This window comes from Erpetoichthys calabaricus, chromosome 11 (assembly GCF_900747795.2).
Source record: "Erpetoichthys calabaricus chromosome 11, fErpCal1.3, whole genome shotgun sequence".
Lineage (NCBI taxonomy): Eukaryota > Metazoa > Chordata > Cladistia > Polypteriformes > Polypteridae > Erpetoichthys > Erpetoichthys calabaricus.
The window spans coordinates 52,937,987-52,965,310 of record NC_041404.2 but is presented as its reverse complement, the minus strand read 5'-3'; the positions used below and the strand labels follow the sequence as shown (position 1 = coordinate 52,965,310).

At 42.2% G+C, this 27,324-nt stretch overlaps 1 protein-coding gene across 1 annotated transcript; it reads left to right on the top strand.

Moving 5' to 3' along the window:
• The first annotated feature begins 1,602 nt into the window (after positions 1–1,602).
• On the top strand, positions 1,603–25,279 carry nipal4 (NIPA like domain containing 4). The gene is made up of 6 exons (XM_028813086.2): positions 1,603–1,931; positions 16,050–16,301; positions 16,418–16,474; positions 19,922–20,012; positions 22,657–22,817; positions 24,180–25,279. The coding sequence occupies exons 1-6, from the start codon at positions 1,889–1,891 to the stop codon at positions 24,797–24,799; spliced, it is 1,224 nt and encodes a 407-aa protein (XP_028668919.1). The 5' UTR covers positions 1,603–1,888; the 3' UTR covers positions 24,800–25,279.
• The last annotated feature ends 2,045 nt before the right edge of the window (positions 25,280–27,324 follow it).

The window sequence follows — 27,324 nt, the reverse complement described above, 5'->3', positions numbered from 1 at the left end:
CACAGAACTACAACCCCCATAAAGCCCTGGGGGAGTCCGAGGCACTGCTGCAACCCAGGGAGGCTGCCATCTAGCATCCAGGGGGAGGTACTGGGCTTCTCACCCTTGTCCCTCTGGCAGATGTGGTGAAGGGGCATCCCGGCCAGGCATGGGCCCCGGTCATCCGTCACAGCACCTATCCTGCATGTCTTTGGACTGTGGGAGGTAACCCACGCAGACAGGCGGAGTATTTAAAATGTGTCCGCCCTATTATTCTAAACCCAACGTGAAACACGCCTTGAATTTAAAACTAGCATTTTCATTCGTCAAAGTTGAGAGGGCAAAAAGTTTCAGCATCTTTTGAGCTTTTGGTAAAAAAAGCCAAAGCAGTGAGACAAACTCAGTCAATCATTGTCTAACCCGCTTTGTCCTGAGCAGGGTCACGGTGGTGCCGGAGCCTATCTCAGCTAGCATAGGGTACAAGGCAGGAACAAACCCTGGACGGGGGCGCCAGTCCAACACACAAAGACATGCATGGCAGGGTCAATTTTGGATCACCAATCCACCAAACCTTCATGTCTTTGGACTGTGAAAGTGAGGACCTGGGAAATGAACCTTGGTCTCCTTACTGTGAGGCAGCTGTGCAAAAACACAGTGAGTGGGGAGCCATCTTAACCACAACCACCAATGTGCAGCATCCACCTGGACGATGTGACGGCAGCCATTCTTACTCCAGTACGCTCACCACACATTAGCTGTTTGATGGTGACGGGGTGAGAGAAATAGTTGGGATCCACACACAGAGGACAGGGATAAGCACCACCTCATGGCCTCGCCAACATCTCTCCCAGCAGCATCCCCCCAGCCTTTTCTAGATGTTGTCCAATCCAAGTTCTGACAGAGGACAAACATACTCAGCTTTAAGCAGCTTATCTGATCTAAAATGTAGGTGGGATGGCTATTGGCATACCATACATTACACTGACATTACATACTACTTTTTTCTCACAGAAAATGGCATACAAGGCCTTACAATTGGGTCAAGCCCAGGTGTCCCCTCTCCCCTAAGTCCGCCCCTGGTGACAATCAATCGCTATCAATGGCGGTTTGCAATACAAATATTTCGTAATTGATCTGTGTGAAGAGCTTGTTTTTCACGCCTTTCCCGTGAGTGATACAGAGACACTTCAGATTTGAAGGTTTCAGGTATAGTTTCGATAGCCCGGCTGCCATCCTCCATAACCCCTCCCTCAATTCTTTAAGGAGGTCACATCCCGCACGTGCTCGCCGATTCATCGTTTTAGGGCGACCATAGTTTCTAAAATATCTGTTCACCTTTTATTCGGCCGACATAAAAAAAGAAAGCCCTTCGGGTAATTTAGGTAATTATAATATTGTGGAGGAACAAGTGCCGTTGGTTTCACCCCAATCTCGTATCGCTTCGCTTTTGGCCAACGATGCGGACCGCTGCGATTCAGTCACTTTCTGCCCAATTAAATGGAAAACTGAAGTAAACGTGTCCTTTGTGGCGTTGAATGAAGAGTAGTGACGGGGCGGGGCGAAACTGGGAGGAGAATAGAAGGGGCGTGGTCCGCGCGATCAGGTGCAGCTGCGGCAGGTTCGTTTGCTTTGTAATTATCAGTCGAGTAAACAGTTCAGTGTGTTGCGCGTGAAGCTTTACGAGGTCCTGCCTGCCTCTGTGTGTGTGTGTATATATATATGTTTTACACGTCTATAGGAAGAACGTCGTTTCTTTTTTTTTCTTTTATTTGGTTCTTGTTTCCAAGGCGGCTGGAAGTTTAGCCAACTTTTCTTTGCGGATTTTGTCTGCTACTGGAAGCCTGCTGTCTGAATGATCAGGATGATTTTTTAGCATTGACTTTTAAATCTGAAATCTTTTTGAGACAAGATGAGCTACTCCGTGCAAGTGTCCAATCATCCGTGCGTTAATGGTAAGTATTAAGTCGTCCTCTTTTGCGGTAACGTTTACGGCACACGTTTTCAAAAGTTTTTTTTTTTTTTTTCTTTTCGGGTTTCAGGCGCAAACCCTAACCGTAATCGCTGATCTAACAATGCGGCGTCAGGCCTGATCAAATATAAATTAATTCTGCTGAAAACAAGAAAGGGAAAAAAATATTGTTTCTAATTTAAATGCGCAGCTTTACTTTCTGGATATACAGCAGAGGACGTGATTCGGCGGTGTCGATATGTCGCTACTGAGGAAGATGCGCCGAAATTTGCGGTATTCGGCTTTCAAAGACAATTGACGTCCGCTAGGAAAATCGCAATCTAAAACGTGTAGCGTTTAACTTAATAATCAAACATGTGCGTCAAAAGAGGCGAAAATACTTAATGCGTGAGGGTTTCAATCTTAATTTGTGACAGCTTATGCACCCTCTTCATTCGATTGCTGTGAAAGGTCCTGTGTGCACTGTTTAAAGAAAAATTACTTCAGTGGCACTTTATCGTTCTTTACCGGGTTGTGTGGTTCCTTGACAAGGCACTATTTTGTTCTGGGGCGAATTCTTTGCATATGAAGTTGGTTGCTTGTTTGTGCTTTGAAAAACATCCTAATATGTAGAACAAAAAAGGTTACACTATACCTAGCAGGACATTAACAGATTCAAGAAAACCTGAGCTTAGCCTGTGTTATTGTAAGCAAGAGGCCCTTTCAAATCACGAAACCTTTGGTATTGTACAGATCTGCTGCCATCTATTCATGGTTATTCACTGTATGGAGTGTGTTACAGATCTAAATATATGTGGATGGGTTCCTCTGTGGCATCGTTCTGAACAGCCCCTCTGGCACCTTCATTTTTAAGATTGTAGAACGTCTTTGAATTGGTTTAAGACGATCTATTTTTGCTTTACAGAAAGGATTTCTTTCTTTCCTGTTTTTCTTCTTTATAGTCCAAACCTTGTCTTAAATCTAATTGCCTCGCCCTCCTTGATCTGACAATTCAGCCATGGGGACTGCAAAATTCGATTTGTTTTTTTGGAGATTTTCTGTCTTACTGTCTTAAACAGACTTCTCGCTTGACATGCTGTGAGGTAATATAGCGCCTTTCATAATAGATGAGTAAGCTCTGTACAAGGAAAATGTGGTTTTCCATTTACAGTATATTAAATCGGTTTCTACCTTCTTTGTGTGTTTTAACAAATGTTTAAATGTGTTAGTTCTGTATTTAGTAATTAGTATACTGAAATCTGTACTTGTATTTTTAACTGAGGAATTGTTCATAGTACTATGAAGGTGAGGCAGCTATTTAAAAATAAATAAATAAATAAAATATGTTTCAGAGGCGCGATATGTTTTGTGGTGACGTTTTTCATTAAGTTTCAACAAAAAATATATTGTCAAATTTTAGAAATCGTGAAGAAAGAAAGGTAAACTTGTGTGTGTATTGTGTATATGTACAAATAAAATACTAACGGCAACAAAACCTCGAACACACAATATGTTAGATCCGGACGGAAGATCAGGAAGGTCGCTACATTATAGATAAACCTTCCTGATCTGTCATCTCTAGATGTTCGATGTTCTGCTATTTTTCTGCTTTGTCGGTATTTCCTACCTTCTTGTTATGACTTGAAACAAGTTTTTTGTTTTTAAATAAATTTTGCATATTAATGGATTACCGACATGTAAGTGACATTGTTGAAGTTTAGCTAGAATGTATGCCACAGCAGACCGCGTGTCCTTTTATGTCACGTGGTGAGGGTCGTGAAATTCATGCACCCCCACACGTCCTGCGCGGTCCGGCCTGCCCGTTTGACTCTGGACTTGAGGCTCGTTCGGACGCATGCTGTGCTTTGTCTTGGGTCCGGGTGGTCCTTTCTTTTTCACGTGGCTGGCTGGCTTACCCGCCCGCGGCGTCAACGAAAACGTTCAAGTGCCGAGTGTAAATGTGGCCATCTCCTGGGTGACAAACTATTGACATGTTAAAACGAGGTGTGATCGCAAGTGCGACCACCCCCATTGTTTAGTGTCCAGCGTTTCTTGCTGCAGATTTTAGCAGCAGCATGTTACGTGGTGATCAGTGATTGCAGACCTGCCACCACACCAGCAGTCGTGCTTTTTTCTTCTTCTTCTTTCTTCTTCCCATTTTTGGTGGTATCGCGACCCACTTCCCAATCCCCGTGTAAATTGTCATCGAGACAATGCTTGGCGAATGAAGCGCGATCATTAAAAGGCGGGGTAGGTAGACGGCCGCTCCCCTAAGGCCCCTCCCTTCTGGTGAATTTAGCGCCGGAATGGGAGGGGTAATCGAGCGCGATTCTCAGAGCCAATGGCCGACAGTGACCTACCTCATTCTAAACGACGCCAGTACCCGGAGTTTGAAAGTCACGCCTGGTTATTGTCTGTAGAAAGTCTATATTGATCTCCACGTTTCTGAGTAGGGTTTTTACTGCAGATATTCTGGTTTTAATGGCACCTCTCACAAAAAAATGTGGATCAATAGTTCACATATCAAAATGGTGGATACTCGGCTTAGCCGTACTCCGTGTCTCATTACTGGAACAGTTTGTTCCACAAAAACTCCCCGGCTTGCAGGGCTTGGTCAGATCCCATCCCATATTTACTGTACATTGTGCTTCTGCCTTGTTCAGCAAGTACAGGAAAACCCTGGAAAATCGTGCCCTCCCTTTCCTGACTGACAGCCTTAAATCAAAATGACCTCCAGTCTGAACAAAGATCACATCATGACATGCTGGGTAAGTGAAAAGAATGCTGGGCACAATACAATTTATTTTTGTATAGCCCAAAATCACCCAAGGGTGAGCACATACCACTTCAGACCTCTAGAACTCGATGCTATTTATATGGATTTTTTTTTTTTTTTGCATCTTTTAATATCTGTCTTGGTTTCTGTGGTTTCCTCCCATAGGATGCTTCACCATTTCTATCCTGGGACACACCTAAAATGTGCAGGTTAGGCTGCCTGGTTACTCTAAATTGTCCCAAAGTACACACACAGAGCAAATTATTAGGTACTCGATATGAAGGCTGGGTGACACGGTGGTGCAGCCACAAAAAGAACGGGGGGTCTGTGTCCCCAGCATGTTCTCCTCCCATAGTTTTGTAGGTTAGGTGAATTGGAGATGGTGAGTTTATTCGTTTTAATTGAATTGCTTTTTTTAAGATTTGTTTCCCTGAATTTCTTCATTGTTCCTCTCAGTTGCTTCATTTCTTTCCTTAAATGGCATCCAATCAGAAATGAAATGTCAAGTGAGTGAGCCAACAGAAGACCAACTAGAATAGAATGCCTTTTATTGTCACTATACACATGTACAATGAGATTAAAAGCAGCTCCTTCAATGCAGACATATATGTAGAACACAACAAGTAAATAAACAAATAATGGACATGCAGGTTAGGTGGACTGGCAATTCTAAATTGGCCCTAGTGTGTGCTTGGTGTGTGGGTGTGTTTGTGTGTGTCCTGCAGTGGGTTGGCACCCTGCCCAGGATTGGTTCCCTGCCTTGTGCCCTGTGTTGGCTGGGATTGGCTCCAGCAGACCCCCGTGACCCTGTGTTCGGATTCAGCGGGTTGGAAAATGGATGGATGGATGGTGCAAAAAGTTGCAAAAAAGGTCTGCGACACTATATACAATCAGGTCCATAAATATTTGGACAGACAGCTTTTTTCTAATTTTGATTCTGTACATTACCACAATGAATTTTAAATGAAACAACTCGGATGCAGTTGAAGTGCAGACTTTCAGCTTTAATTCAGTGGGGTGAACAAAACGATTGCATAAAAATGTGAGGCAACTAAAGCATTTTTTGAACACAATCCCTTCATTTCAGGGGCTCAAAAGTAATCGGACAATTGACTCAAACGCTATTTCATGGGCAGGTGTGGACAAGTCCGTCGTTATGTCATTATCAATTAAGCAGATAAAAGGCCTGGAGTTGATTTGAGGTGTGGTGCTCACATGTGGAAGATTTTGCTGTGAACAGACAACATGCCGTCAAAGGAGCTCTCCATGCAGGTGAAAGAAGCCATCCTTAAGCTGCGAAAACAGAAAAAACCCATCCGAGTAATTGCTACAATATTACGAGTGGCAAAATCTACAGTTTGGTACATCCTGAGAAAGAAAGCAAGCACTGGTGAACTCAACAACGCAAAAAGACCTGGTCGTCCACAGAAGACAACAGTGGTGGATGATCGCAGAATCATTTCCGTGGTGAAGAGAAACCCCTTCACAACAGCCAACCAAGTGAACAACACTCTCCAGGGGGTCGGCATATCGATATCCAAGTCTACCATAAAGAGAAGACTGCATGAAAGTAAATACAGAGGGTGCACTGCAAGGTGCAAGCCACTCATAAGCCTCAAGAATAGAAAGGCTAGATTGGACTTTGCTAAAGAACATCTAAAAAAGCCAGCACAGTTCTGGAAAAACATTCTTTGGACAGATGAAACTGAGATCAACCTCTACCAGAATGATGGCAAGAAAAAAGTATGGAGAAGGCGTGGAACAGCTCATTATCCAAAGCATAGCACATCATCTGTAAAACACGGCAGAGGCAGTGTGATGGCTTGGGTGTGAATGGCTGCCAGTGGCACTGGGACACTCATGTTTATTGATGATGTGACACAGGACAGAAGCAGCCGAATGAATTCTGAGGTGTTCAGAGACATACTGTCTGCTCAAATCCAGCTAAATACAGCTGTCAAATTGATTCATGATACAGATGGACAATGACCCAAACATACAGCCAAAGCAACCCAGGAGTTTATTAAAGCAAAGAAGTGGACAATTCTTGAATGGCCAAGTCAGTCACCTGATCTTAACCCAATTGAGCAGGCATTTCACTTGTTGAAGACTAAACTTCAGACAGAAAGGCCCACAAACAAACAGCAACTGAAAGCCGCTGCAGTAAAGGCCTGGCAGAGCATTAAAAAGGAGGAAACCCAACATCTGGTGATGTCCAGGAGTTCAAGACTTCAGGCTGTCATTGCCAGCAAAGGGTTTTCAACCAAGTATTAGAAATGAACATTTGATTTCCAGTTATTTAATTTGTCCAATTACTTTTGAGCCCCTGAAATGAAGGGATTGTGTTTAAAAAATGCTTTAGTTGCCTCACATTTTTATGCAATCGTTTTGTTCACCCCACTGAATTAAAACTGAAAGTCTGCACTTCAACTGCAGCGGAGTTGTTTCATTTCAAATTCATTGTGGTGACGTACAGAACCAAAATTAGAAAAATGTTATCTGTCCAAATATTTATGGACCTAACTGTACATATGGAAAGAATAACTATTGCACTATTGGGTTATTGCACATTATTTGAATATTTGCACAATAATGATGATCATGTGCAGTGAGTAGTGGATGTTGGACCCTGAGAGTAATGATATTGTACAGTATACAGATATTGCAGTTATTATCAGTACCATTTTAGATATTGAATATTGCACAGTTGATGGATAGAAGGAAGTCCGGGGGGTGGGGTGGGGTGGGGTGGGGTGGGGACTAGACTGTGTAGTCGGTGCATGTGAGTTTAGAATGGTTGTGGCTTTTGGGAAAAGTCAGGGCCTCAAACTTCAGCCAGTTTCACTCCAACCTGCTGCTCAATGAGGTGCTGATTCTTGTTGTTAGTTAAACCTGTTGGCTTGTTGCTGCTCTCGTGGTGCTTTAGCAGACATTTCCGAAATTGATCTTCTCTTTTGTTTTTTTGTTTTTTTTTTTTCTAAGAGCGCTGGTCAAATGTTTTGGGGACCTGAACACAGTGACATTCCTGAGACCTTTTGAACTCCGACCCCTTAATTAGCAGCCAAACAATAATAAGAAAAAATGAGCCAAAACAACTGGCATCCATCATACAATATCTGAAAATAAAGAAAAGAAGTTAATTAGCCGCAAAAATGGGTCACTCGTTAAGAAAAGGGTTAGAGTGAAAACCTGCAGTCCTCCAGGACTGGATTTGGTGACCCCTGAGGTAGGAAAAGCTTGGGTTTGTGTTGGTGATACCAGAAGGGGGCACTTACCCTGTGGACTGAATGTGGATTCCAGTGCCCCAATGCAGTGATGGGGATACTGTGCTGTAAAAATGGCACCGTCCACTGGATGAGATGTAAAGCCGAGGTCCTGACTCTCTGTGGTCATAAAAGATCCCTGGGTATCCTTTGTAAAGAGGAGGGTGTATCCCAATGTGCTGGCTAAATTGACCACCATGGTCTAGTCATTCTGGCCCCCTAATTATCCACTGCCTCTAATTGTGTGTGCGTCTCTCTCTACTTCACCACCTAATGTGTCATGTGTGGTGAACATACTGGCACAAAAATGGCTGCCGTCGCATTGTCCAGGTGGGTGCTGCACATTAGTGGAGGTTGAAGTGACTCCCCACTCACTATGTAAGGTGCGTTGAGTACTGAGAAAAGCGTCGGAGTAATGTTAATCCATTCTTGCCATTTGTCCATACCACCTTGATGTTTTTAGCCCCCTAGAAACTGAGACGGATGAACCAACCGAGTCGTATATTTTGGAAAATGCTTGCTCAACATTGAAGTGTGAATGAATGAAGAGTTTTGAATACGCGGACTCTAACTGCGCTCTGATTGGTTTGTGCTTGTTACGTGACCCTTCCCTGATTGGATGCCGCTTGTTACATCATCTCATGCCCTGATTGGTCACAGGCAGTGCTCCTGTTGGCACTGTAAAGTGTCTCTATACCTGCCCTGACATGACCGCCAGTCTGTGTTCTCCGCTGCTTTGCTCGCCTTATACTAGTGAGCCCGTCTCAGTTACAGTTTGATCTCGTCCATCCAAACAAAAGTTTTTTTGGTTTTTGCATTTTCGCCATTGCTAAATTGTTGGAATGTTTAGCATGGAGGACACTTCTTCTTCCTGTTTCCACCAATGAGCGCATACCCAGTGTACTTGAAAAGCTACATCATAGGCGTTTTTTTTGGTCATTGTCATGTGGCCGGAGATACTTTAATAAGTCATTGAAGATGCTGCTTTTAAATGTGGGTGAAGCTGTCTGCTCCTGGTTTTTACAGCTTCGTCCTATGCCAACTTGCTGGTTTCCAGATTGGCAGCATGAGTTGTTTTTTTATAGCAAGTTGCCTCACCCACCACACGACAGACCACCCAGATTGGGACCAGGGTGCAGTCCTATCTCACAACCGTACCTACATATAGCATGTGCCTTCTTACACTGCAAGTACAAGAAGATCCTGGAAAATATCACCCACGCCATCTACAGTGACCTCCTTTGCCTGACCTGACGGACGTCAAATCCAGAAGACCCTGACTCTTGGCTCCAAGAGACACCGAAAACAAACAAATTTCGAAATACGGGCTCACTGGAAGGACTTCTGGGTAGCACGTAACACCTCTGGTCTCCACAACATGATGCAGTCAGACAGGATTTTCTCAGTTTTTGACCTCTGGGCACAGCCAACCGTTTCCATGCTGGCCTAGGTTTGTGTGCTGTTTCTATTTATAAAGCAGGGGGGACATTCTTTCCCTGTGTTGTTTGTCACAAAGGTAACCAGGAAGTTCAACATATTGGTGATTGTAGTAAGAGGGCCTTCCATGGATGCTTGGTGGCCCTAAGCACTTCAAAGATTTTGGTGCCCCCAGATATATGTCTGTCTGCATGTGTCGACCTCGTCGAGAGGTTTACTTACCTCGGCAGTGACGTTCATGTCTCTGGTGACTCTTCCTATGAAGTCAGAAGACGGATTGGGAGAGTATGCAGGGTCATCCAGTGACCTGAGACAAAGACCTGGACTCCTTCGGTACTGTCTCTCTGAAGAATCCTTGGGTACCACTAGTTTGACTTTATGTTGCTCATGGAGTCCCAAATGAGGTACATGACCTGCCATGTGAGGCAGTGTCAGTTACAGCACTACTGCCATGTGGCACGATTTTCTTGAGGGTGATCCGGCTCACAGGATCCTCATTGTTGAGGACGTGAGTGGCTGGACCAGGCCAAGGGGAAGCCTACATAACAACTGGCTCTGGCAGATAGATGGATGGTCATTTCTGCGGGGTGGGACTGAGCCACATGTCTGCCAGGGGTTACCAAACTGGATCCTGAGCTGTTTAGTCATGTGGCAGATGTAGCAACGCACTGTACCAGAGCATGCTCCCCAACTTGACCTGACCGTATATATCTAATTCAAAATGTAAAAAAAATAATAAATCATAAAATTATATTTCTAGAAATGAAACACAGCTTATAGTAAGATGGAAGAAAATGTTTATTTTTGTGCACTTTCACTATTTATATCTGAAAAGTTTTTACTTTTTCTAATTGCAAAGTCTTTGATCAGATCCTCAAAACTATTCTTATGTCGCATATCTGCAGAAGCTCTGGACCGCACAGTGAAAAAAACTTGCGGGATAACCCTTATCTTGTACGCAAGTGAAAATATCTCGTACGTATCGGACATTTTCATGTATGTACGGGATACCCAAAGCGCACCTTTGTAATATATATATATTTTTTTAATCTAGTTTTATCTTGTACATACGTGAAACTATCCCATACATTCGTGAAAACCTCTCGTACATACATGATGGGGTTTATCCCATAATTCTTGTTTTGTGTAGTTTAGAGCTTCCATACAAATCTGCTTCACCATTGGCAATTTTGCACCATATGGTCCATGGTAAAATGGCAATGGATAATTTCTGTGGTGCCCCACTTTCCTTTGCTGTCCTAAGCACATATTGATTTTTGCTGAATGGTTAATTCGGCCCTGGCCTTGCGAACATCATCTATGAGGCAACTACTGTAGCAATTCAGTGGATTAAGGAACCCGATATAAAATTGTGTGAACTGCATCCCCCCCAGATGACAACCCCACCAGTGTTCTGATCAGTTTTCACTCTATACCATGTGCCTGCCATATGAGACATATAAAAATGTCCTCAAAATTGGGTGGGTTATGTTACTTGGGGTGTGACTGTGGTTGACAGGGTGATGGTCTGACACCATCCAGTGTTAGTTTATTCCTGCAACCTGCTCCAGCCCCCCATGATCCTGAATTGGGCAAAGTGAAATTTTGAATGGTGTATTTTTATAAATGCATTATTGAAAGAAAATTGCAAATGTTGATGATTGCCCATTCCCTTTTCCAGTTTTCTAACTGGAAGATGGTGCTTTGAAACAGTCTCTCTTTAAGCCCGTGTTTCCCAACCTTTTTACTTTCTCATGTACAAAATATAGGGAAAGTATTGGAATCGTCCACAAATTCGATTTGGACATTTTGATGAATCTCAATGTTTTAGACATCCCTGACCTTCTCATATCTGAAGTATAGGTAAAGAATTGGAATCGTCCAAAAATTCCATTTTGAGAATTTGATGAATCTCGAAGTTTTAGACCTCCCTGACTCCGAAAATACAATTTTTGGAATTGTGTGTGTGTGTGTGTAAACACGATAACTTGAGTACACTTTCACTTAGGCCTACCAAATTTTGAATACATGTATTAGGTACAAAACAAATTTCTATCAACTTTTGAACTATTTCTGCTAACTGGAAGTGGTGCTTTTTTATTCATGTCGCTGCAGAGTCCGATTTTATTCAACGTTACTTTTATAATTCTTCAATGTATTGATTTGTTGTTGATGGTTCTTTAATGTACATATATAGAAATATAATCATTGTCTTGCGGTTTACTCCTCAAGTATCCATCCCCATATCAGAGTACAGTGGAACCTTGGGTCACAAATGTCTCGGAATACGTACAAATCGGGTTATGAACAAAATAATGTAATCTCCTCTCCACCCAGTTTCCTGCTCATTTCCTTCATGCCAGAACTCGACTTATGCAAGGTTAGTTTTCTTGGTTGTTTATGGTTAGTTTTTGTATAAATTAAGGATTTTTCAAATTTTCATTTTTTTCCCTGTGCTTAAAACTCATTTTTAAAAAAAAAAAAAAAAAAAAAATGTGTACAGCGAGCGATTCCTAAGGCTGTAGCGTGAACTCCTGCAATGTTGGTTTTCTCTGTTCAAGGTTTTCTCAGTGTTTTTCAATGTTTTTACATTTTAGTTTACTATTACTGTGCATTCTATGGTATAATTAACTATTTTTGTGCTTAAAAATCTTACATACATACATACACAGTATATATATTTTATGTATGTATATGGTTGAAACAGTTTACTGTCAAATAATGCAAAGAGTACGTGACACGTGTTTCGCCCTAATTCTGGGCTCATCAGGCATACACACTCTACTGCACTCCCTCTCGGGAATCGAACCTTGGACGTCCGCGCCAGAGGCGAAGCCCCTAACGTTGCACCACGGCATGTGGTTCGTTTATTTGACCGCATGTAGATCAGGGTAATTACATTCATGGCATTTGTAGTCTGAATCACAATCTGATTGTATGGGTGGTTAACTACCAGGTAACACTTGTGGTTGGTCAGCAAGTCAACTATTTCAACCATTCTATGATCTGCTTCTCACAACTGAGGGCATCGTGGCGGATGTTAGCCGACTTGCTGACCAACCACAAGCGTTACCTGGTAGGTAACCACCCATACAATCAGATTGTGATTCAGACTACAAATGCCGTATGTAATGTATGTATGGATGGATGGATGGAATACAGTTCGTATGGTCTGGAATGGTTTAATTGTACATACAATCCTATGGGGGGAAATTACTTTGGGTTCCACTGGATTTCATGGGACACATGGGCACCAAAGCGGCTGTTCGTCTTTTTTACGGCGACGGGTGTGTACTGTGACAGGGGTTATAATGCCCATTTGCATCTTCGGATTGGGCTATCATGCTGTCAAATAAATTTCGAGATGTGTATTGGGGAATTTTCAGTCAGCTGTCTTAGTGTGAACAGCTATTCTGCAGTGAGCAGATTTTCTGATGTCGCTATTAAATTTTGGCAAATATTTAAAGCATTGGCATATAAACTTAAATGCAAATCTAAAATATATATGTGTGTGCTAACGCAGGGTGAGCCAAAAAATTACAACAATTCAAACGTTTATTCTCCAAAAACACTACAAGATAAACTAAATTTCATTATGACCAACAAAGTGTATACAGAATAGATTTTTTTTTTTTTTTTTTTTTTTTTTCCCCACTGTGTTTTTAAAATTGTCTTCAAAGTGGTGGCCATCATTAGCGATACACTCTTTGATACGATTTCTGAACGCTTGCATGACTCGTTTAGCCAACTCAAGGGGGGATAGCGGCGATTTCTTGGCAAACAGCGTCTTTGAGGGCTTCAAGGTTTTGAGGTCGGTGTGTGTCTACCTTCGACTTGAGAAGAAGAAATCACGCGGAGTGAGATCAGGTGAACGTGAAGGCCACCCAACATAACCGCACAGGGAGGTCAACTTCCCTGGAAACCTCTCGCGCAAAACTTGCCTGGATCTCCACACTGTATCGCCTGTTGCTCCATGCTGTTGAAACCAGACATCCACTACATCCATTCCCTAGTATTTCAATGTAATGTTCTGAATGCTGCTTCCCCCTTAAAACAAAAAAGTAATGCCAAATTCTGCAACGGTGCACCACATTATAACACACTCACTGTGCAGGGGTCTCTGATGAAGTTCACAAGGGTTGGTTTCAGGCCGATAGCAAAAGTTTTGCTTATTTATGCTACCATTCAAATGGAAATGTGTCTTGTTGCTACACATGACGGTGGCATCTCGATGAACGGTTTGCTGAATATTCGCGCACAACTCTTTATGGCTCTGCCAGTCTCGGTGAGTTCCTGCGCTGCCATCATTTTGTATGGATGGAAATTAAAGTCCTCATGCAAAATCCAAGATGTGCTGGAAATGTCTAAGGCAGAAGCAGGTTGGTGCGCTGAACGTCTAGGAGACGGCAAAATCGATGCCCTTACAGCTTGGATGTTTTCAGGTGGTCGTACAGTCTGAGGACGGCCTGGAGATTTTCTGTTCAACGTTGTACCCGTCTGTCTAAATTTAGCCACGATTCTGATTTGGAAAGTCACTGTCTGGAAGGCGCATTGTGTTGCGTAGTGTTGATGGACTTGTTGGTTTTGAAAAACACTTCAGACAGTAAAACTTTAGGGACTTGGTGGAGGTAGGGGAGGGAGCAGTGGAGGTCTTCCTTGGCCTACGAGTCCCTTTGTGATTACTGAGCTCGCCAGTGTGTTCTTTCTTCTTTATGATATTCCAGACATTTGATTTCGGTCAATCTAAGGTCTTACTAATGAGACTTTTATTTTAAAATAAGTTCATCAAGAACATGAGGACACAGTTAGAAACTTGTGAAGGGTAAATTCCGCACAAACATTTAGGAAGTTTTTCTTTACATAAAGAACGATAGACACTTGGAATAAGTGACCAAGTAGTGTGGTAGACAGTAAGACTTTTAGGGACTTTCAAAAATCGACTTAATCAGGAAAGCCAACCTTAATTCAACAGATATAAACTAACGAAAGCTTTAGGAAATTTCTTTAAAGACATACTGAATCTTTTAAATGAGGTCAGTGAGACGTGTTTAATGACTTTGTACTATAATTCAGGATAGGTTTCTCTGTTTTGGAATTTCAGCACAGACAAAACGATCGACATCATCAGGAGTTAATTTATTTTGCAAAGTAACCAATAAATGCACGTGAGGGTTTGGTAGGTAAATTTTGTGTAAAGTGCGATACTTTTGGACGTATGGATTTGTATCCATTATTGGCTGTAGAATTTTGAATCCGTCCAATCATTTAACTCTTTTGATTCTGTTTTGCATCGCTTCTCCGTGATCATAATGTTAAAATTTATAAGAGCTGAGAGAGCAGAAAAATGTGTCTGTCAAAAAACATTCACACAAAAGAGGCGAGAGTACCGTGTGCGTGGTTGTATATGGTTGAGAAGATGGAGGGACTTGAAAAAAATCTCAAGGCCAAGGTCTCAACTCACGGGACTTCCAAAAAGTCTTGTCATGTCACAGGTTTTTTTGTTGTTATAACAGAGAGATGGGCGGCACGGTGGCGCAGTGGGTAGCACTGCTGCCTCGCAGTTAGGAGACCCGGGTCCTCCCTGCGTGGAGTTTGCATGTTCTCCCCGCAATCCTAAATTGTCCCGTGTGTGTGCGCGCGTGCGCCCTGCCCAGGATTTGTTTCCTGCCATGTGCCCTGTGTTGGCTGGGATTGGCAGACCCCCATGACCCTGTAATTAGGATATAGCGGGTATATATTAACTAGGGGGCTTTGCTTGCATCTCTGACACTTGCATTGTGAAGAGGGGGGCTGAATGCACCCCCAAGGAGACACAGTCGCTCCTCTGACAGCCCCTCTTAAATAGTCATACAATGGGAAACAAATACTGTTTTTTAACCTCCTCTTTGTTCGATCAGCTGCTAGCTTGTGTCCATATATTTGATCGCTCTTCACTTTTACCTTTTTCATCAATATCACATTGAATTTTGATTCCATGTTTGGAATTACATTGTGACAAAGCAACGTATAACTGCCCGTGAGTGAATATCGTTTCTTTCTCTCTACAAGAAATGTGTCTGACAATAGCATTCACACATGAGAAATGATTGCTCTTGCGGGATTTCACTTTCACCAAACAACAAATCTTTTAATTCTCATTGATAGGCTTCTTCATTGGGAAGAAACGCTACTTTTTTTTTCCTCTTCCCACCCAATGGCAAAATGAATTAGACAATCTAAAAGTCTCCAACTTAGTTTAAATCCAAACAATATATTCGATCTCTCTTTGCTGTTCCGTTATTTCACAGAGTAATAATTCCCGTTTATTTGCACTAAGGCGATCTTTCCTATTTCTTTTTTTGAGACTTTCGAATTTTCGTACTTCCATTATCTCGAACCTGCTCTGCATGTGTATCGTGCCAATGTCTTTAAATTCTTTACAATGTTCTACTTTGTCATCTACTCTTTGTCTTTTATTTCTGGCCCTGGGCCTGGTTAAATCTCTTGGCACAAAGACTTGTCTCGCAGGACGTGAAAGTGTCTCTCTGAGAAAGTCATGTCTCATCTCCTTCCAACCTTCTAAGATTTTGTTTTTTATAATAGAGAGACACATATACAGTATATTTAATAATGTGATACATTTTCTTGTTCTCCCCTTTCTCTATAGGATCCCTTGTTGCTTTGTCCTGCCCATCAAGACAAGTCCTGTGCCAGATTGTAAATGAGATTGACGTTACGATCTCCCTGGACTACCGCAACGCATCAGTTGACCTGGCTACTTCAGGGCCCGGATGGCGAAGTGCTGAGTTCTGCATTGGCCTTTCCCTTGCCATTTTTTCATGCATGCTCATAGGAGGAAGTGTCATCCTAAAAAAGAAGGCTCTATTGAAACTGGCAAACACAGGAGGAACCAGAGCAGGTAACACTTCCTTTATTGAAAGGTCCTCCTGCTTAGTATGAGGTTTTTGATTCAAATGATTCTTTGTGCTCACGTTGACTTGATATATATATATATTTTTTTTTTATTTTATAAAGGTGATGGAGGTCATGGATACCTGAAGGACTGGTTGTGGTGGGCTGGCTTGCTTACAAGTAAGAATATTTAAGTAACTTGCTTTGGCATTGTGGCCAAGTGGTGTGTGTGCTGCTGCCTCGTGGATTCATCACCCTGGGTTCTAATCCCAGCAGTCTGTGCTGTTACGGCTAGTTTTAATTCTTGTCCTCTTTAGAGGAGACAATCTACTTCAGTTGTTTTCAGAAAGTAGCGTGTGTGTGTGAAGCTAACACATGTGCGGGCAAAAAGTGCAACAGATATACACCAACTACAAAATTGTCATCTGTAATATGTTACATGGCCAGATAACCGGGTTACTTGCGGAGAAATACACATGTCCACCTGGCTTCTGCGAGGCCAACATCTGGTTTGTGTAACTGAAATAAGAGTATACAAAGCATTTTAGAAAGTGCTGTATAAATATAATTAGTAACAATCTGTACATTAACCCTCTTTCCATGTGATGAGTTTAAATATTTGGTATCAACAGTACAGAGTAATGGGGACTGTGGAAGAGAAGTGAAAAAGAGTGCAGGCAGGGTGGTGCAGGTGAAGAAGAGTGTCAGGAGTGATTTGTGACAGACGGGTATCGGCAAGAGTGAAAGATAGATACTTTATTAATCCCAAGGGGAAATTCACATACTCCAGCAGCAGCATACTGATAAAGAACAATATTAAATTAAAGATTGATGATAATGCAGGTAAAAACAGACAATAACTTTGTATAATGTTAACGTGTACCCCCTCGGGTGGAATTGAAGAGTCGCATAGTGTGGTGGAGGAACGATCTCCTCAGTCTGTCAGTGGAGCAGGACGGTGACAGCAGTCTGTCGCTGAAGCTGCTCCTCTGTCTAGAGATGATCCTGTTTAGTGGATGCAGTGGATTTTCCATAATTGATAGGAGCCTGCTGAGCGCCCTTCGCTCTGTCACAGATGTCAAACTGTCCAGCTCCCTGCCAACAATAGAGCCTGCCTTCCTCACCAGGTTGTCCAGACGTGAGGCATCTTTCCTCTTAATGCTGCCTCCCCAGCACACCACTGTGTAGAAGAGGGCGCTCGCCACAACTGTCTGATAGAACATCTGCAGCATCTTATTGCAGATGTTGAAGGACGCCAGCCTTCTAAGGTAGTATAACCGGCTCTGTCCTTTCTTTCACAGCGCATCAGTATTGGCAGTCCAGTCTAATTTATCATCCAGCTGCACTCCCAGATATTTATAGGTCTGCACCATCTGCACACAGTCACCTTTGATGATCACTGGGTCTATGAGGGGTCTGGGCCTCCTAAAATCCACCACCAGCTCTTTGGTTTTGCTGGTGTTCAGGTGTAGGTGGTTTGAGTTGCACCATTTAACAAAGTCCTTGATTAGGTCCCTATACTCCTCCTCCTGCCCACTCCTGATGCAGCCCACGATAGCAGTGTCATCAGCGAACTTTTGCACGTGGCAGGACTCTGAGTTATATTGGAAGTCCGATTTATATAGGCTGAACAGGACCGGAGAAAGTACAGTCCCCTGTGGCGCTCCTGTGTTGCTGACCACAATGTCAGACGTGCAGTTCCCAAGACGCACATACTGAGGTCTGTCTTTAAGATAGTCCACGATCCATGCCACTAGGTATGAATCTAATCCCATCTCTGACAGCTTGTCCCTAAGGAGCAGAGGTTGGATTGTGTTGAAGGCGCTAGAGAAGTCCAGAAACCTAATTCTTACAGCACCACTGCCTCTGTCCAAGTGAGAGAGGGATCGGTGTAGCATATAGATGATGGCATCCTCTGCTCCCACCTTCTCCTGATATGCAAACTGCAGAGGGTCAAGAGCGTGTTGAACCTGTGGCCTAAGATGGTGAAGCAGCAGCCTCTCCATGGTCTTCATCACATGTGATGTCAGAGCAACAGGCCGAAAGTCATTCAGCTCACTAGGACGTGATACCTTTGGGACTGGGGTGATACAAGATGTTTTCCAAAGCCTCGGGACTCTCCCCTGTTCCAGGCTCAGGTTGAAGATGCGCTGTAGAGGACACCCCAACTCCGATGCACAGATCTGCACACAGTCACCTCTGATGATCACGGGGTCCTCCTAAAATCCACCACCAGCTCCTTGGTTTTGCTGGTGTTCAGGTGTAGGTGGTTTGAGTCGCACCATTTAACAAAGTCATTGATTAGGTTCCTATACCCCTCCTCCTGCCCACTCCTGATGCAGCCCACGATAGCAGTGTCGTCAGCGAACTTTTGCACGTGGCAGGACTCCGAGTTGTGTTGGAAGTCCGATGTATATAGGCTGAACAGGTCTACAGGACGGTAGTGAGACCAGCTATGTTATATGGGTTGGAGACGGTGGTACTGACCAGAAAGCAGGAGACCGAGCTGGAGGTGGCAGAGTTAAAGATGCTAAGATTTGTATTGGGTGTGACGAGGATGGACAGGATTAGAAATGAGGACATTAGAGGGTCCGCTCAGGTGGGACGGTTGGGAGACAGTCAGAGAGGTGAGATTGCGTTGGTTTGGACATGTGCAGAGGAGAGATGAGGGGTATACTGGGAGAAGGGTGCTAAGGATAGAGCTGCCAGGCAAGAGGAAAAGAGGAAGGCCTAAGAGAAGGTTTATGGATGTGGTGAGAGAGGACATGCAGGTGGTGGGTGTGACAGAACAAGATGACGAGGACAGAAAGATATGGAACAAGATGAAACGCTGTGGCAACCCCTAATGGGAGTCAGCTGAAAGAAGAAGATTCTTGGGACAGGATTAGAAATGAGGACATTAGAGGGTCTGCTCAGGTTGGACGGTTGGGAGACAGTCAGAGAGGTGAGATTGCGTTGGTTTGGACATGTGCAGAGGAGAGATGCTGGGTATATTGGGAGAAGGGTGCTAAAGATAGAGCTGCCAGGCAAGAGGAAAAGAGGAAGGCCTAAGAGAAGGTTTATGGAGGTGGTGAGAGAGGACATGCAGGTGATGGGTGTGACAGAGCAAGATGACAAGGACAGAAAGATTTGGAAGAAGATGAACCGCTGTGGCGACCCCTAACTGGATGATCCAAAAGAAGAACAACGGGCATTAACTTTCTGAAAGTTATGACATTTGATTGGCACCGTTTTTATTTCCTATATAGCAGCTTTCACCACTGGTACCATCATAGAATATATTACAGTGCAAGCAACATATTTGAGGGGAGTTTTAAATACACCATCAATGAGAACAGTTAGGCTAAAGAAATTTATAGAAGTGAGCTACTCTGTGCAAATGCCAGGCCTCCTCTAAACCTGCCCATGCATGGACCCCAGCTGTGGACTTGAGTGGTTAACCCGACATGTTTATGCCTGCATTCGGGTGGCTTATATTGCACTGGTACAGTCAAATAAAAGGGTAAAGAGAACTGCTGGTTGTGTTGGATCCTTATCTTGATGCTGTTTAGCTTATATTTTCTGTGGTTACAGTTTTTACCTGAGGTGAGGTTTATTTTTATGGCTGTTTGGTTTTTCTCTTTCCAGTGGGCGGAGGGGAAGCTTCTAATTTTGCTGCATACGTCTTTGCTCCAGCAACAGTAGTCACTCCACTTGGAGCCCTCAGCGTACTTATAAGGTGAGTAGTTAAATGTCACCCAAATATTGTAGGCATACATTTAGAGTAAGATGTGTGATTTTGTGACTGGGATTAAGAGAACTGAGCAGGCCTGCAGTCCAAGCATCAAATAGCCCCCTGAAGAAAAGAAATCCTCCTACCACGGGTGTGACTTGCTTTTTATTCTTGATGAGGAGTGCAGTGTGGTGTAGCAGTTAAGGCAGGGGTGTCAAACTCCGGTCATGGAGGGCCACAGTGGCAGCAGGTTTTCATTCTAACCATCTTCTTAATTAGTGACCAGTTTTTGCTGCTAATTAACTTCTTTTTGCCTTAGTTTTAACTAGCTGAAATACCCAGCATTGCCTGGGAGGAGAACAAAGCATTGTTTTTTTTGTTTATATTTTTCTCCAAAAAAAAAAAAAAAAACGTTAATAGTGGGTCTTCATTGTTTGTTAATGTGCTTGTCTTGTGGTCTTGTATGTATGTTATCGAGCTGACGCTCTGAACCAGCCAACTCTATTTAATTTGAAAAGCAACAGGCGGGCGCAGTGGTGGCGCTCAAACATAAAGAATGCTGGCAGTCACCTCCAGTTCGCCCTCTGGTGGTCATTCAGAGTGTCAAATGGATGATGACATGCACAGAAGACTGCAAGATCACCCCCGACCCATACCCAGGAAAGGGTGGGTTAGGGTTGATTTCACCCTACAGTATTTTTAGTCAACCAGTGAGAAACCTATGTTCCAAGTTTCATGGAAATCGCTCCAGCCGTTAGGAAGTGATGACTGAACACACATACATATATTGACTATTTTATATATAAACGATTACATCTTGCCTGAAGAAGGGGCCTGAGTTGACTTGAAAGCTTGCATATTGTAATCTTTTTTTTAATTGGCCAATAAAAAGATGGCATTTTGCATGAGTTATATTTGTAACATCCTTTTTACTTTTTTACGGGCTTCGTGGCTATAAGCAGTAAAGGGGGGAAAAAAAATGAGAGGTGTAAATAACCGAATGGATTTTGGACCTTGCCCTGATCCCTTGGGAAGGGAGTGCGCTAGTATAAGTTTCTGTGCATGCCCTGATCGTGAAACATCACAGATTTTGCGGTTTGAGTGACAATTTTGCCGGGGGGGGGGAACAATGGGGAATGAATTGGATACTTGCTCATCATAACATTGTAGATTAAAGAACCCCCAATGCATTCATTGCATATTTTCATTGTTATGCTTAAAAAGTGGCCCCATAAAAACACAACCCACAGAAGCCCAGTTTTTCAATCCCAAGGATGTTTTCTCTTTATGGTAGACTTGGATTTCGATATGCCTACCCCCTGGAGAGTGGTGTTCACTTGGTTTGCTGTTGTGAAGGGGTTTCTCTTCACCATGGAAATGATTCTGTGATCATCCACCACTGTTGTCTTCCGTGGATGTCCAGGTCTTTTTGCGTTGCTGACTTCACCAGTGCTTGCTTTCTTTCTCCGGATGTACCAAACTGTAGATTTTGCCACTCGTAATATTGTAGCAATTACTCGGGTGGGTTTTTTCTGTTTTCGTAGCTTAAGGATGGCTTCTTTCACCTGCATGGAGAGCTCCTTTGACCGCATGTTGTCTGTTCACAGCAAAATCTTCCATATGCAAGCACCACACCCAGGGCCGGATTTATATGAAAAGAGGCCCTAGGCTATTCCACTTATGAGGCCCTTTCACCTTCCATTTTTAAGTTTGTAAATTACATGAGAGATAATAAAATTCGTAATATGCGTTGATCTTAACCAATACATTTTTATGTTTATTAGTCATATGCGTAGAATTTCTCCTTATTTTCAGTTCAGTGTTTTAGTGTTCACTGTTTTTAGAATAGTGTAATTTTAATTTTGCTAACAATTTGAATGTAGGCCCCTCTTGATCTTGAGGCCCTAGGCTGAAGCCTAGTTAGCCTATAGGAAAATCCGGCCCTGACCACACCTCAAATCAACTCCAGGCCTTGTATCTGCTTAATTGATAATGACATAACGACGGACTTGTCCACACCTGCCCATGAAACAGCCTTTGAGTCAATTGTCCAATTATTTTTGATCCCCTGAAATGAAGGGATTGTGTTCAAAAAATGCTTTAGTAGCCTCACATTTTTATGCAATCGTTTTGTTCACCCCACTGAATTAAAGCTGAAAGTCTGTACTTCAACTGAATCCGAGTTGTTTCATTTCAAATTCATTGTGGTAATATACAGAAACAAAATGAGAAAAAAGTTTTGTCCAAATATTTATGGACCTAACTATGTATGAATGGATCATTTTTAGTTTTAACTTAAGTAATTGTTTTGTTTTTATTTTATTCTTGCATTGGAAAATTGCACCTAAATTGAAAAGTATGTGAATTTCCCCTTGGGATTAATAAAGTATCGATCTATTGATCTATCATTGTACAATGTCTCATTGCTACAATGACAATAAGACAATAAAGTCTTTTTTAGTGAATATTTGCCATTGTCGATCGCTGGCCAATCATCCACAGCATCCCTAGTGTGTACAGTACATGGTGCCAACAGATGGTTTTGTAACTATACAGTACAGTATGGCAGTGCACTTTTCATTTTTATGTTACATTTGCTAGTCCAATGTTTGAAAGCTAATTGTATCTCTTTTTTGCTATTTCATTTCAGTGCAATTCTGTCCTCTTATTTCCTTGGAGAGAGTTTGAATATGCTGGGGAAGCTGGGGTGTGTGCTAAGCATTTTGGGGAGCACTGTAATGGTCATCCATGCCCCAGAGGAGGAAGAAGTAACAACACTGAGTGAAATGACCTATAAACTCCTTGATCCTGGTAAGATCATCTATTGACCTAAATTTCTATTTTTCATTTTGGGAAAAAATTGTTCAATTACTGTATATACTCATGTATGAGTCGGGTCTTGAAACCTGAAAAATCGATCATAAAATCAGACCCTGATTTATACGCCCGTTCAAAAATACACTTACATTTTTATTTATTTATTTTTTTTTTACATCTTCTTGCCTCCTCAGTTTCTCAGACACATCGAATTTTGTTGCAGCAGTGCAGTTACCAATTTCTCTCACCACTTTGAATTTTTAATTTAAAACCAGCTTCCTATTTTCTTCTGATCGAACGCTCCAACGTAGATAAGGAATGCTCTTACGATAAAGGTGTATAAGGGTGTGAGATACAAAAAACCCAAAACAGTGCAAACGTCGCTTCGGAATAGTTTAGGTATTACCGTGTGGTCACGTAGGCACAATACATAGAAATAAAAAGGCCGTGTGCTCCGTGGTTACTCTCTCAGGTGGGTGTTAGCATATCGTAATCTCTTGAACCAATAGCGTGAGTTTTCCACATTTGACTTATATGACCAACATTTATAAAATACTAGAAATTCTACAGTAAAATTAAGCCCGAACTTCTCTGCAAGTATATACAATATATAAAATAAGTCCATCCTGTGATCCTGAATTGGATTACGTTGGATTATGAATGGGATATGCATGTGTTTCTCCCAAGAGTAATTTGGATTTTTGCAGAAGCTCGAACAAATACATAAATATTAGAAATAAATACACACAAATTACTAACAAATTATAAAATGTACGTATAGCATTAATATTTGGGTACATTTGAGGGCTGTGCAGGCTCTAGAGCCCTCAATTGTCGGAGTTCAGTATCTCGATCCATTTCAGGATTTTGGGCAGGGGTGTTCAAAGTCTGTCTCGCCAGGATTGGGCAAAAGACTGAAACCAGGTCTGTCACCGTGACCACTGTTACTCATGTGCCCCCCGATTATTCACACAAAGTGACAATTAGCAACTGACAATAACATAACCAAACCAAAAAACTCTTTGTAATGAAATCCTTTTTTCACTTGAACATGTCTGGTCATTGAAACTTTTGTAAAAAATGGAATCTGCAAAAGCTATTCAGTTATGATGACAACAATTTATTTCATAAGTCACATAAGGAATTACTCAATGGGCTTTGACAGGCCTTGTTTTTTGACCGTAAACCCCCACAACTCCTCAGCCAACAAGTCGCCTCCCACCATTGGCCATTCTACAGCTGAGTCAGTGCTTTATGTCCAGGAGGACCACTTCTTGTTAAAATTTTAATGTAGGTGATTAAATCCTACTGCAAGATCACAACTTTTCTGATGCTTTTGTCTCTTTTTCATTCCAGGTTTCATGGTCTTTGCAGTAGCCCTTCTTCTTTTGTGCTTGCTTCTGATCTTTTACTTCTCACCACGTTACGGACAAACGAACATCTTAATATACATCGCCATTTGTTCTATCCTTGGAGCTTTTACTGTGTCTTCAGTCAAGGGACTCGGAATTGCAATAAAAGGCCTGTTTACACACGAGCCAGTGGTGCAGCACCCACTGACCTGGATTTTAATCGTCTCGTTGGTGGTCTCTATTGTCACCCAAATCAACTATCTCAACAAGTCTCTCGATGTGTTTAACACTTCTTTGGTTTACCCGATCTACTATGTGTTTTTTACGACCGTCGTTCTGACCACCTCGGTAATTCTCTTTAAAGAGTGGAACGCAATGTCTCCGGTTGACATCGTGGGAACTATATGTGGATTTTTCACGATAATCTTGGGGGTGTTCATGCTCCACTCTTTCAAGGATCTTCAGTTCTCTTTCGACCACCTGCCGGCAACTATTCAGAAAAAAAGTGAGGACGATCAAGTGGCCGAGTTTATTAAAATGGACGATAAACACATTCTCATCGACCGAATGGAGAACTCAGTATTTTTGGATGAATCGCCTCGCGTGTTTGTTATATATAGCTGAGGATGGGTCATCAATGTTTTAAATTGTAAATTGTTTTAATATAGCAACATATTTATATTATTTGCCATGGACGGAAGCCCCAATGATATGGCAAAAGTGAGGTATTCATTTGTTATGAGATTAATGTTCTTGTGAATGCATTGTACATTTTAAATGTGTAATTTACTGGAAGATTTTTAAAGTGTTGTGTTTTTTTTTTTTTTTTTTAAATACCACCCTAAAATCTGGTCTGTAAATAAAAAGCCAACATGTTCACTACTTTAGCGATTGTTCTTACCCAGTAACAAATATTTACCAATGGCCATCCAGCTATTGTGCTGCAAGTACAATCCGTTCAACTCTGAGTTAATATTTAAGTAGTGAAATGGCCTTTCCTAACCACCCTGTTTTAAAAGTCTGCCCCCTAGTGGGAGGCATGTTTTCTATGTTTAAATGCCAATCTGGTAACATACAAGTGCCAATAAAAAGTATTCAACATCATGGAAGTTTTTAACATTTTTATTGTAATACAACATTGAATCGCAGTGGATTTAATTTGGCTTTTTAGAAACGCAATGAAGAGACTCTTAAGGTCAAAATGGAAATGGATCTAGCAAAAGGGCTGTAAGATACTGACAAATATATATAAAGTCTGAACTGGCGCAAACCATTCTAATTTGGGGTTTTGAAAAATAACGATTTACTTCATGAGGCACATACGTAATAAACAAGAATAGTTGTGTCAAATATCTAAAAATATTAAATTGCATGCTTCAGCTTAAATGTTTACTCAGGCCTCCTCTGAATTAGAGTTTAGTGGGCTTAGGCCTACCCGCTTTCCTTACTTGCCTACCCTGTGGCTCAGATTTTTTTTTTTTTTTTCGTCAATTAGCCTAAACTGCATACATGCCTTTTAAATAACATCTCCATTGATTTAAATATCACTGGATTATGAATACATCAAAATCACCAGAGCAAACCTTCGCTCTAGAAAAGTTCATGAAGCATTTGGAAAATGCATACAGCATACGGATGGCAATTATACTGCATACATCTACATAAAGTTTAGAAAATAAAATTGACTTGTGTTGTTGGGCAAAGCTACACAAAATATGCGACGATAATGGGAGGCTATCGACTAGGAACTTACTGAAGTTAACACTCCCATTGAGCCAGGGTTGCCAGATGAAGGCGATTCCTCAGGTGGGTTTCATGGCTTCATAAGATACCTCTGCATGCTTCCATACCTTTTTGGAGTCTGGAGTTGTCATTGTTCAGCATGAGGGCAAGAGCTTTGCCAATGAAAGTCAAAGAAGCCATTATGAGGCTGAAACACAAGAACTGGAGTATATCACTTTTTTATTGGAACAATCGTGATGAGAACAGGCCATTCATCCCAACAAAGCTTGCCACTCCTATCCCCTCAATTCTTCTTAAAAAAAAAAAAAAAAACATCAAGTAGAGTTTTGAAGGTTCCTAAAGTCCTACTGTTTACCACACTACTTGGACACTTACTCCAAGTGTCTGTGGTTCTTTGTGTAAAGAAAAACTTCCTCATGTTTGTGTGAAATTTGCCCTTCACAAGTTTCCAACTGTGTCTCCGTGTTCAATGGTACCCTGACTGCCGACTGGAATGAAGGTTTAGGTTTATTTGTCATATATAGGTTAACACAGGGTCAACATACAATGAAATGTGTATGACGAGAAAAACAAGTCGCTCAGCCTAGATCCAATAAAGCTAAAAAATAATTTAAAAATAAAATGACAAGTTAAAAATAGAGTAGTCATATAAAATAAAATGTGTACGTTTAAAAAAAGTTATAGAGCACTAGGAGTTGAATGAGCAGCAAGTACAAATGAAAGTTATTGCACAGATAATGTTTTATAAGTCCATCCATCCATTTTCCAACCAGCTGAATCCGTACACAGGGTCACGGGGGGTCTGCTGGAGGCAATCCCAGCCAACATAGGGCACAAGGCAGGAACCAATCCTGGGCAGGGTGCCAACCCACCGCAGATGTTTTATAAGTACAGATGTATATTCCATAAAGTGCAGATGCATGTTCCAGTCAGTATTCAGAGTATGTGCAGGTACTGTTTGTGTGTGAGTAGTGCAATGTAGATGTAATGTAAGTGTTCAGGTGTTGCTGTTGAGGAGTCGAATGGCCTGGTGGTAAAAACTGTTCTTAAGTCTTGTAGTCCGAGCAGCCAGACTCCTGTATCGTTTGCCAGACGGTAACAAGGAGAACAGCTGGCGTGCTGGATGACTGTGGTCCTTTATGATGCTGCTTGTCTTACGCAAGCACCAATGGAGGTAAATATTCAATGGCAGGGAGACTCTTGCCCGTGATGTGCTCTGCTGCCTTCACCACTTCACCACTCTGCTGCTGGCAGAGCAGCTCCCATACCAGACAGTAATGCAGCCCGTCAGCAGACTCCCGACCACACTCCTGTAAAAGTTTGAGGTGATGCTGGCATTCATGCCAAACTTCCTCAGCCTCCTCAGGAAGTAGAGCCGCTGGCGAGCTTTCTTGACCACAGTGTCT